At 39.3% G+C, this 12,647-nt stretch overlaps 1 protein-coding gene and 1 pseudogene across 2 annotated transcripts in view; one reads left to right on the forward strand and one right to left on the reverse strand.

The window, feature by feature from the left end:
- Window positions 1-1,709: 1,709 nt before the first annotated feature.
- On the reverse strand, window positions 1,710-7,699 carry PTGS2 (prostaglandin-endoperoxide synthase 2). Its single transcript, XM_084865487.1, has 10 exons — window positions 7,489-7,699; window positions 6,649-6,765; window positions 6,352-6,495; window positions 5,698-5,841; window positions 5,063-5,244; window positions 4,303-4,386; window positions 3,930-4,176; window positions 3,353-3,639; window positions 2,815-2,962; window positions 1,710-2,674 (listed from the first exon to the last, which is right to left on the reverse strand). Exons 1-10 carry the CDS (start codon window positions 7,538-7,540, stop codon window positions 2,265-2,267), a joined length of 1,815 nt encoding a protein of 604 aa, XP_084721613.1. The 5' UTR covers window positions 7,541-7,699; the 3' UTR covers window positions 1,710-2,264.
- Window positions 7,575-12,647, forward strand: part of LOC311613054 (ferritin light chain-like) — a 44,087-nt pseudogene continuing 39,014 nt past the window's right edge. The window contains exon 1 of the transcript in view: window positions 7,575-7,673. The product of the transcript in view is annotated as a ferritin light chain-like (transcript). The remainder of the gene's footprint in view (window positions 7,674-12,647) is intronic.

A 12,647-nucleotide genomic window follows, 5' to 3' on the forward strand; every position in this document is an offset into this window, starting at 1 on the left:
GTCCAACAGATTAGGAGGATGGACAAAATTAATTAAGCTGTGCCAGTTAAGAACAATGGAAGGAGGGAGTCATGATGATTGGCAAAGGAATCTGAGCTAGGTGCATAAATTAGGAAATGTGAAGTTAATGTGGTGAAAAATACTGAAGTGATGAGGGTGATGGTTCAGTAGGCCTAGTGAAATTGGAGAGTTAGAAGTTAGAGTGTGAGTACTAAAATGGGTGAGCTGTAGGTGTTGGTAAAAAAGGAGATACTTGAAATCAAGATTTGGATAGTAATTAATGGTGATGAGATCAAGATATGTATGACCTTGGGAAATATGCGTCACAGGAATGGAAAAGGCCTGGGAAGAGGCAGGCAGAATGGTAATATGTGGTCCATTTGGATATTGAAATTATCAAGATGTCAAGAGTAGGGAGGGTACAACAAAAGCCAAAGAGCCAGGTGTCCATGACTTGCCCAATTAAGTATAATATCTTCCTCTTTAAACTTCCTTTTTAATTCTATACTTTGTTAGTAATTCTTTTCTAATTCTTTGTTTTTATGTACTTTTTTTTTTTCCTTCTAGATTAGGCAATGAAAACAAGTTTGTTGCCATATTCTGTAGCATGAAGCACATGTTTTCCATATGGTGTGGCAGTTAATAAGATTATGAATAGTGATCCTATGAAGCCTCTGTATGTATGACTGAGGGCAGATCCACTTCATTAAAGGCTAGTCTAGTTTGGAATAGGTAGAAAAATACAAAACAATGGTTTAAGTATAACCCTTTAGAGAAATCATACGCCATATGACAAAGATATATAGAAACAGTCTTAATTTATTTTAGAAGAGATTTTTCAATTCTTTTGTATAAAAATAAACAGACTTATTTCAACACTTGTACTTGACATAAATTTAAATACAGTCTGAGGCACCAAAACATTCACACACATACATTCCAAATTCCTGGGTTCAGATAACAGGTTGATGTTAATAACAATTCAGTTTTTAAATTAGGGAAGTTGAATTTTTATGCAAGCCCTTCTAATATTGACTCTTTCTTTTTCTAACCATTTACACATAAAATCTTAAAGAAAAATTCCCTGAGTTATTTCTCTTTAGTGAGATTTCATCATCTCCCTCTACCCATGAGACATGCTCTTATTTACATAATTACTAATGTTACCCATAATCAGTGCTTGATTAAAAATATTAAAATCTACAGTACTTTGACTAATGTCTCTTCAATAAGTTATGATTGAATGAATTAATGTATCATCCACAGGTCCTTAAAAAATGTATAAAAGGTCAGTTTTATGGCACTTCCAGGCTGATGAGACACAATGTTTCTTGTACTGGTCTATAGGTGAATCTTAATGACATAAATTCCAACCTTATAACTCAATGTACCAGTCTTGGGTTCCTGAAAATTAATTCACATCTTAATCCAATAATTTCTCTTGTAGTTTTCAAAATTCAAAGAGGTAATCCCAAAGAAGATATAGAGAGGCTTCAACCCAGTTTATAACAATAATTTTCTAACAAAACATAAATAATAATCCTCAATAAATTAAGTAATGTACAGTACCAGAAAATGTCAGCTGACAATGAGATGTGGATAAGAAGAAGCATTATCTTCCTGGGAACTATTCAGGAATAGTGTGCTTGTGTTTTTAAAGGAAAAGGACATTCCTTAGAGTAGGAATATAAAGCTCTTCTTGACAAGAACTTTTATTCTTCTTAAGAGGAGCTCTATAGTAGTCCTGAGCTGAGGTTTTCCTGAAACTTTGCAAAAGTTCAAATAAGATAATATAGATTGAGTCCAAAGAAAGACAAACTGAGGTCTTGAAACCAGAGAAACAAAATAGAAGTAAACTGATCAGAAGAGCTTCTCTTAGCAAAGTGGCTAGAAGAAAATCAAAGGACCAGTGTGCAGGTAGTTGCTTCCAATGTATCATGGAAAATACACTGTAAGAATCAGAGTAGAGACAGAAATGTGCAGCATTTTGCCATCTTGTAACAGCAGTTGAATATTTAAACATCCATGCTGTGGCTCTTACTGTAACAGTCTAAACTGAAATTCAAGTAAAAGGATGTCACATGACATCTGTTTGTCCCTTTAACTAGGAGAAAAGACATCTCTAAATCATTGACACAAAAATCTTCACAAGGGTCACCCCTTTCCTCCTTAACAGAAGTTAAGTCACCTAAGGAGCTTAATATAAATATTAAATAATTAAAAGAAATCATTCATATAAATAAATAAATATGACCAACAGACTCCTACAGTTCGGCTGAACGTCCTTTCAGTAGCACAGTAGGATTGATATCCTCCAGTCCAGAGTGCGAGGGGTTCACATTCACGGTGACCATCTTGGTGGGCTGTGGGTCCCCAACACTGAACGACGTCGAGGGGCAGCCTTTCACGTTATTGCAGATGAGAGACTGAATGGAGGCAGTGTTGATGATTTTAAAGCCCACTTCACCGCCAAAAGTGCTAGGCTTCCAGTAGTGAGGAGAGCATATAGGATTGCCCATCAGTCCTTTCAAGGAGAAGGGGGCTCCAAGTTCTACCATGGTCTCACCAAAGATGCTGTCCGGGCGGGGCACTTCTACCAGAAGGGCAGGATACAGCTCCATGGCATCAATGTCACCGTAGAGCTCTTCCAGCTCCGCCGCCATTTCCTTCTCTCCTGGGAGGGGGACAAAGATATACATTTTTTACAAAATGCAACAAAAGAGTTTTATCCCTTTCCTCAGTCTGCTTCCAACTTCTCTGTTGTTCGCATTAGGCCCTCTGAGTCGTTTAAGAAGTTTAGACACTCGTTCTCACCTGTGAGTTCTTCAAAGGATTCGTAGGGCTTCATCCGAAAGCGCTTGCGGTACTCGTTCAGAGGCTGGTATTTCATGTGTCTGCTGTGCTCGATTGAGGCCTTGGCTACTTTCCGTACTGCAGCGGGAAGATTCCGACCGCCAGCAACCTGGGGAAAAGGAATTATATTATAAAACACTATGTCTTTAGGCATATTTACAATTTCTACTTTAAAAGCCCTCTACCAAGTAAATAAGACCTATGCTTCCATCTGAGACCTAAACTGTTCAAGTTTGAAATAATCATTTCTGTCGTCTCCGAGGTTATAGAAAGTTTTTTAAAAAAATGCCTATCGCTAAGGTATGATTACATACTGCCATTTGATAACTGTAGACTAAAAGCTTTGACTTTTTTTTTTTTTTTTAAAAAGTGAGGCTTCTTAATTCAAGAAGAGAATTTTATTAGCAAGCGAATTGCCTTTTTAGTAAGTTGAATAGAAATCATTTCTAGTTAGGACTAGTCCTCTTGTTTTATTTTGCTTTTCAAGAGTAATGCTTACCCTGCCAGCATTTTGCTTGGTGAATGATTCAACGAACTGGGTAAGCCCATGTTCCATTAATAGAGAATTGTTGTAGATAAACTGTTGATAGCTGTACTCCTGGTCATCAATTTGAAAGTTGTCAGGCAGAAGGGGGTGCCAGTGGTAGAGAGTGTTGAACTCAGCAGCGATGCGGTTTTGGTACTGGAATTGTTGGTTGAAAAGCAGCTCTGGGTCAAACTTCAGTTTGAAGTGATAGCCACTCAGGTGCTGTACATAGTCTTCAATCACAATCTTGATAGTTTCTCCTGTTTGCACAAAATAAAACATTTAGAAGATAAATTCCTTCTGCTCATAAAGCAAACCAAAATGCCATTTTGTGGACGTGCTATTCCTTCCCTTCTACTTTTTCATTTTTTATCATGAAGGCAAAAGGCAGTTCTAGATTACAGTCATGCTCAGGGATTAAGTTAATAGGGAGCATGTAGTTTTATATCCACTACATTCCCCCAGAGTGACTTAAAACGTAGAAAAGGCAACCAACTAGTTTTCTCCGGGGAAGATGGTTTTATCGAAATTATTTCCTTATCTTCCTTACCTATCAGTATTAGCCTGCTTGTCTGGAACAGCCGCTCATCATCCCACTCTGGGTGCTCCTGCTTAAGCACATCACACACCCTGTTGTGTTCGCGCAGCCAAATGGTGGCATACATCATCAGACCAGGCACCAGACCAAACACCTCCTGGCCCACAGCAAACCGCAGGTGTTCGGGGACATGAGGCGGGTAGAGCATCTCGGCCTGAGTATCTTTGACTGTGGGAGGATAGACCTCTCCATCAATGACCTGAAAAACAGTGGAAATAGGGAAACATTAACTTAAAAGTTAAGGAATGCATTTCAACCAGGGATTTTAAAAGCATAGGCAGAGGGGCAAGTCGTAGCTAATTCTTAATATTCAAATGGAACAAACCTGATATTTCAGTTTTCCATCCTTGAAAAGGCGCAGTTTATGTTGTCTGTCCAAAGTTTCACCATACACATGATTTAAATCCACCTGGAAAGTTATAGAAAAAAATTTAGTTTGCTGCTACTGAAGTTGTTCTTATATAAAGCATCTATGACATAATGTATTACTAAACATTTTGATGATTTAGCTGGCTTCAGTGAAAAATTTTCAATAGAACACTTTTTTCATAGCCACAAAATACTAAGTTAGTATGTTTATCTACTGAAGCTACAAACTTATATATGTCTCTTGTGTTTAAAGACATTAGTATCTCCTATGCAGCCTATTAATATATCATATGCTTTGCTATAATTATATGGATATTTCGTTTTAAAAAGCATCAGCAAATGTATTATTGATATAAAATTCTTAAAATAAATGAATTGGAATCCAAAATATAATGCTGCAAAAATTTTCACCTTATACTATTTAAAGCAGCATAATCAGGGTACAAACATGTTTTTTACAACATAACTTTGGCCATGCTGATATTTTGAACTAAAAATATGAGCCAAATTATAAATGATATCTGTGTGTGTGTGTGTGTGTGTGTGTGTGTGTGTTTACTTAACCAGTGAGTTAAAACGAAACTCCACTAAAAATTTTATAGATAGGACACTTTTCAAAAAGAGGGTGAATTTCTTGGTGTGGCAAGTAAACACATGGTCTTCAATGTTGGCACCTCACTATGATTAGCTATATTTCTGATGTAGTTCTATCTTACCCCATGGCCCAGTCCTTTAGTGAAAGCTGGTCCTCGCTTGTGATCTGTCTTGAAAAACTGATGGGTGAAGTGCTGGGCAAAGAATGCAAACATCAAATTTGTGCCCTGGGGATCAGGAATGAACTCTCTTCTTATCATAAATTTATCCAGGATCACTTCTGAATCAGGAAGCTCTTTCTTCCCTGAAAAATGAGAAAACCAAGAATTCATTCATATATTCAAGAAAGCAGATAATATACTGTCAATTTATCAGAGCCTTCCTTCCTTACAGGAGAAATACAATTGTGTCCAGGATCATAATATAAAGACAGTTCGAAGACACTGGGAAACAGCTTCTTATTTAATAATTTTATCTGCTGTTTAACTAGTATGAGCCCGGTTTTAATAAAAGAATTAAAAAACATTAAGAAATAGTCTACATGGACTCAGTTTCGAAAAATCTCCATAGATATCCATAGATATCCATATCTTATGGATATCTCTATAGATATCCATAAGAAAGGAAGAATTATACTTTTATTAGTAAATAAGTGATAATCTAAGTGAAATCTAGGGTCTAAGTAGCAATTCACCCTGCCTCTCCCTCCACACACCCTCCCATTTCGATACATATCTAACTGTCTCCTCTCACTGACCTTTCACACCCATGGGCGTTGGGCAGTCATCAGCCACAGGAGGAAGAGCTCTGGTGTAATAGGAGATATTCGAAAAGGCTTCCCAGCTTTTATAGCCATAGTCTGCATTATAAGTTGGTGGGCTGTCAATCAAATCTGATCTGGCTGAAATTTTCAAGAGAAAAAAAAATTTGTTTAATTTGTTCCCATATGCAAGGCAAATCAATATTCATTTTTTTAAATCATAAAATGTGCAAAATAGCACCAGAGATTGAATTTAATTTCAACAATAGTTCTCTTTTAAAACATGTACACTTTAGATTCTAACTGAACTTAAAAGAATGATTCCTTAAAATGAATCTTTAAGAAAGTATATATACTTTACACAAGACCAAATAGTCTACCATCTTGATTTTTCAAGTAACCATCCAAGAAGCTTGGGAAAGATTTGTAAGCAAAATTCTGACTGTGAGACAAGACTTCATAAACTGGATAGGACTGAAATGTCTATATTTTTTTGCCATTAAGTTAGAAGGCACACTAAAAAAGTATATTTAAAATCATTTTGGTAAGGTTGGAAGTATGTTTTTGGATTAGCTTTAGTAGTCAGGGGTATTATAACATTTTTTTTTCCCTTTGAGAAAACTGAAAACCTTAGAAAGAGAATGTACTTACATGTCAACACATACTTCATAATTGCATTTCTCAGGAAGGGGATACTATTGACAATGTCCCAGACTCCCTTGTAGTGGGTAAGTATGTAGTGCACTGTGTTTGGAGTGGGTTTCAGGAGTAATTTTATTCTTGTCATAAATTCAGCTGCAATGAGAGAAAAAAAAGGGATGGCGAAATTAATGGGGCACATTAGAATATGCAAATCTGTAAAATGACAAATATATATATATATATATATATATATATATATATATATATATATCCCTTCCAAATGAGGGCACCCAAAGGCAAACTTACGTGTTGAACAGTTTTCCCCGTAGAATCCTGTCCGCGTACAGTCACATGTATACTGGTCAAATCCAACACTCATACATACACCTTGGTTTTGGCAGGGGTTGGAACAGCAGGGGTTTGCTATAATAAAAGTAAGGACGGTAAATAAATTGTTCTTTAGCATCTTAATCTTGACTTAAACATTTACTTGTTTTACTTCCTATGGGTCAACTTCACAATAATCAATTCTAGAAATATACAAATAGTCATGGGAAAATAAAGTTTTTTAAAAATCTGCCTCCCGGAATGGTTATAAAGCAGTAAGACCTACTTCCTATTCTAAAAAATAAATAATGGAAATCAGGTTGCGAAGTAACGTTTAGATGCTTAAATCAGCATTAAGAAGCTCAAATAAATAGCTCTCTAAAAAATTAGGAAGGGTAGATCTAGGGAAAATCGCAAAGTAAATAGCAAAGTAATTTAAAACACTTTGCCTATCTGAAAAGCAAAAGCAAACAAACAAAAACGCGGGCTTTCCTGAGAAGGAAGGCACTAACTGGGGTATTTAAAGAAAACAATTACTCCCACTCAGTAACAGTGGGTACCACACACACTAGCATTTCCCGTGTCCTGACTTCATCCAGTCTCATCAAAATGACAACCTGCCAATTAGTATCCCTGTGCCCATTTTGCAGATGAGAAAACAGACCCAACTGGTCCTTGATGATCAGAGCTGGTGGCAAAGCTGGGATATATCTACCCGGTTCTTTGGTCTACAGACTCCCTATTCCGAGAGAGCTCAGAGCGAGGGGCCAGGCCAAGTCCGAGTGGAGACTGGCGGGGCGCTGGGCGCCGGGTACCCACCTGCAGCGCAGAGAGCCAGGGCTGCGCAGAGCAGCAGGGCGCGGGCGAGCATCTCTGTGGCGTGTGCGCTCAGGCTGTGGATGAGGATGGAGGAGCGCAGGATGCAGCCGGAGGAGCGCTGGATGGAGCTGGAGGAGCGCTGGAGGGAGCTGGAGGAGCGCTGGCCGAATTCCTGGGCGTACTCTGTAAGCGCTCTCTCCAGAGTCCTTAGTCAACTGGCGGCTAACGGAAGGAACCTTCCTTTTATGCGTAAAAAACTAGCCCACGTGACGCCATGACTGGTTCTTTCCGCCTTTCTTACTCGCCCCCTTCCCTCCCCCCCTCCCATCTCCAAAATTGCGTAAGACCCGCGTTAGACCAGCAAATGACAAAGTCAGGAAATAGGGAAGCTGCTCTTTCTCGGCTTCCGCAAGGTGGGTGCAAATCCGATTCACACCCCCACACCCCACTCCTAGCTTTTCCCTTTCCCCCCATTTCCGCCCCCTCCAATTCCTCTGCCCCTGGGCTCGGGTTTGCGCCTTTCTGACTCCCAGACTAAGGTGGCGGGACTCCGTGCTGGTTCGTCTGCTGGCGGGAGCGCCCGGGGTTCCGGAGCCCAAATAGGGAATCCCCTCCCTCCCCCCTCGGCGTCACCGCCGCCTTGTCTGGGTCCCCAGGTCTTTGGAAAGCCTGGGAAGTTGCAATCTGGACAGACCCTGACACTCAAAGCCAGGAAAAGGCTGGCACGCTTTCTACGTGCCGTGTATTTGACCTACTGTATGGGCAGCAATACGTGCCTTTAACTTTTTTTTTTTAAATGTTAAGTAGCTGAATGAAATATAATAGCTCTAGTGAGCGTACCTATCTGTAACTTCTCTTTATATAGCTTAATTGTGTTTACCACTGGACATACTGTTCTCAGCACCACCATCTATCTGCTCCTGGCTTCTTGGAGAGGAAGGAGGTAAACCCCTTTCCACAATCTGGCTCCTAAAGCAGTTAGCCAGGAAAGAGTCCATTGGAGCAGGAGATGCATTCCCCGCTCTTTCCTCTCCTTTCAAGGGTCCAGAACCCGCAGGGATGCCAAATGTGCAAAACGTCTGCTTTAACGCATCTATTTCTCTGCGTGCAGTTTCCACCTTTTTGGCCACCAGCCCTTCACAGGATATACAAATAAGAGGAAGAGTTTAAAAGGTGGGTTTTTTTTTGTCTTCTCTGCCCATTTTTTCCAAGATGAGGTGTGACAATGGTTCAAAGTACAACGCTGCATTTAGGGACTAGTTTTCAAAAATCCAAATAAACTGAAAATTCAACACTCTTCTTAGTCCTTTATAGAAGTGAGGTGACAGAATAAAACACTACCCAGATTGGAGAGATGGCTCTGGTCAGGTTGAACCCAATACTCTGTGGTTCTATCCTAGGTCATGGCATATAAAAAATCAACCAGTGAATTCATGAATAAGTGGAATAGCAGATCAATCTCTCTCTCTCTCTCTCTCTCTCTCTCTCTCTCTCTCTCTCTCTCTCTCTCTCTCTCTCTCTCTGTCTCTTTCTCTCTTCCTCCCTCTCTCCCTTCCTCCCTCCCTCCCTCCCTCTCTCCTTCTCCCTCTCCTTCTTTCTCCCTCCCTCTCTCCTTCTCCCTCTCCTTCTTTCTCCCTTCCTCCTTCTCCCCCTCCTTCTTCCTCTCTCCCTTTTCCACTCCCTCTCCCTCTCCCTATCTTTCTCTTTAAAATCAATTTTTTTAAAAATTGGAGAGATAGGCCATACAAGAGAAGCACAATTTAGGAGAGCAGAAATCCTCAAGCAGCCACCTCTTTGGAAACCAGTACCTGGAAGTGTAATTGATGAATTGTTGGATGCTCATTGTGGATAAGTCTGAGAGTTAAAAACTCCACTTTTGTGAGTTTTACTTCCTGAAGCTCTTCCAGGTTGTCACAGTGAATAGAAGGAGGAAAAATAATCCTTTTAGATACTTGGCAGGGGAAGGGGGAAAGGAACCATTTTGAAATATGCCAGAATATTTTGTTCTATTGAATAAGGCCTGCCTAAACTATTGGGATTTGTATCAGAGATTGACCTGGGAGGAAGGAAATACCCAACTTCAGTGCCCTTTAGCCTTCCACATGTGAGAAGGGAAAGACTCAAATGCCTGTCTGGCGATCTCTTCCACATAAGGCATGGGAGTGGGGGACTGAGAACCACTTGTGACATTCAGTCAGAAGCATAGAGTCACTAAAAGGCTGAGCCCTAATTATAGGAAGATAGAAATCACCCCAACCCTCACCTTTCCAAGGACCTATTTGCCAGAGTTCCTTTTACCCAGTAAACCAACGCCCAGCTTTCAACAAAAATTTGCAAAGCATGCTAACTGGTAAACAAAAAATAAAAATAAATCAATAAATATACTAAGAAAACACGATTCAAAGACACAGAACAAACATCTGAACCAGACTAGGATATGGCAAAGATATTGGAAATATCAGATGATAAATTTAAAACAACCATGATTAATATGCTAGGGTGCTAATGGAAACAATAGGCAACACACAAGAACAGGTGGATAATTTAAGCAGAGAGATGGAAATTCGAAGCAAGAATCAAAGAGATACTTGATATCAAAAACACTATATCAGAAATTAAGAATTCTTTTCATGGGCAAGTTAGTGGAGTAGACATGGCTGAGTAAAGAATTTCTGAGTATTAGGAATGTCAATAAAAACTCCAAACATTGAAAAGCAAAGAGAGGAAAAAAATGCTAAAAAAAACAGAACAATATCCAGAACTGCAAAAATGTAACATATATGTAATGGAACTATGAGAAGGAAGAAATGGATGCAATATTTGAGGAAATATCGACTGAGAATTCCCTAAATTAATTTCAGACACCAAACCACAGACCTACAAAGTTCCAAGAACACAAAATAGAGAAGTGTCAATAAAACACAAAGACATATTCAGACTGCAGAAAATAAGAGATAAAGATAAAATATCTTACTGTAGAGGAACAAAGATAAGAATTATATCTTGCTTTTCCTCAGAAACCATGCAAGCAAGAAGAGAAAAGAATAAAAAACTTAAAATGTTGAAACTAACAGAAAATATCATCAACCCAGAATTCTGTCCCTGGGAAATTATCCTTCAAAAGTGAAGGAAAACAATTATCTCAGACAAACAAAAATTAAGGGGATTTGTGGCATCTAGATCTCCTTTGCAAGAAATATTAAAAGAAGGTATTCTGAGAGAAGGAAAAAACATCAGAAACTCCGATCTACATGAAGAAAATATATGTTTTTATTGGTCTTAGAGAGAGAAAGGAAGGCAGAGAGGGAGAGAGAGAGAAACACCAATGTGAGAGGGAAACATTATCAATTGCCTCCCACACGTGCCCCAACCAGGGATCAAATGCCCTGTCCAGGAGTCAAATCCACAACCTTTTGGTATATAGAATGACACTCCAACCAACTGAGCACCTGGCCAGGCTATTCTTTTTTTTCCTCAAATGATCTAACACTTAACAGTTTGTTCCAAATTAATAATGAACTATGGACTGTGGATGACAATATGTTCATGTAGGTTCAACAGTTAAAACAAGTGTACTATTGGGGTAATGATGAGAGTGGAGGACATGGGGGAGGGAGGTCAGGGGTACATGGGCGCTCTGTACTTTCTGCTGAGTTTTGCTGTGACCTTAAAATGCTAAAACAACAACAACAACAACAATAACAACAACAAAAACCACAAAAAACAAAAACAGAACATTTACTAACTGTAAAAAGAATCTCAGCCTGTAAACAAGGACTTTTGAGTTTAGCTCCTTTCTTTTTTACTTGTTCACATGTTAATCAATCCCCTCACAGATGTCTCCCTGCATTGGGTAATGTAAGAAAACAACTCGCCCCCATGTGCCACAGGTCTGTTTTGCTGAAGGCAATGCATATTTGTTTGTCTAATAATCATAATCATTGGTACAATTCTTTAAGGTTAAATGCTATAGGCAGAATAATATCAGATATTCATTTCTTTTTTTCTTTTTTTAAAGTCAGACACTTTTATTTTTAAAAAATATATTTTATTAATTTTTTTTACAGAGAGGAAGATAGAGGGACAGAGAGTTAGAAACATCAATGAGAGAAACATCGATCAGCTGCCTCCCGCACACCCCTCACTGGGGATGTGCCCGCAACCAAGGTACTTGCCCCTGACCTGAATCAAACCCGGGACCCTTCAGTCCCCAGGCCGACGCTCTATCCACTGAGCCAAACCGGTTTTGGGCAGATACTCATTTCTTAATCAAGTTCTCCCTCTGCCCTAGGGACAGTGATTCCCTTGAAGATATCTGCACTTTGCCTCATTCCTTTCATGTTAAGAAATAGCACTCACATAAGGCCTTTTCCTCACTTTTTTTTTTTTTTAAACCACTCCCTTGTCTTAGAAGTTCGCGTATTTTCCATTTACTTCAAGAAGAGTTTGGGGGGGGGGGGGGTCTCATCTCTGAAGCTATATCTCTACCCTGTAATCTAGACTGAATCTTACTGGTTCACCCACTCTTCTCTGAATTTCACAACCACTCTTTCAGCTGTCCCTAGATCGTTTCAAATGATCAGACTGAAAACCAAACTTAGTTTCAACAAAACTATATTATCCTTTAATATTCTTCATAGGAGTTAACAGGCTCATTATCCACTCAAGTTTATATAATTGACTAGAGCTGTGGTTGGCAAACTCATTAGTCAACAGAGCCAAATATCAACAGTACAACGATTGAAATTTTTTTTGAGAGCCAAAATTTTTAAATTTAAACTATAAGGTAGGTACATTGTTATTAACTCAATTAGGGTACTCCTAAGCTAGGGTGACCAGACATCCCGCTTTTGGTGGGACCATCCCAATTTTTAACAATTTGTTCCGCGTCCCGCGGCGTTTTAAAAAAGTCCTGATTTTTTGGAAAGAATCTTAAAACACCGCGGGATGCTGGACAAATTGTTAAAAATAGAGACTTTCCCACCAAAAGCGGGACGTCTGGTCACCTTATCCTAAGCTGGCCTTTGCTAAACACTCAAGAGGCCAAAAAGCCGCATGAGGTTCATGGCCCGCAGTTTGCCAACCACTGGACTAGAAGCCTGATTCACGAAAATTTATGCAAGAATAGGCCTTCCTACCCGCCCCCCAGCTGCCAGCAC

The sequence above is a fragment of the Pipistrellus hanaki genome, assembly GCF_964339955.1.
Source record: "Pipistrellus hanaki genome assembly, chromosome: 18".
Classification (NCBI taxonomy): Eukaryota; Metazoa; Chordata; class Mammalia; order Chiroptera; family Vespertilionidae; genus Pipistrellus; species Pipistrellus hanaki.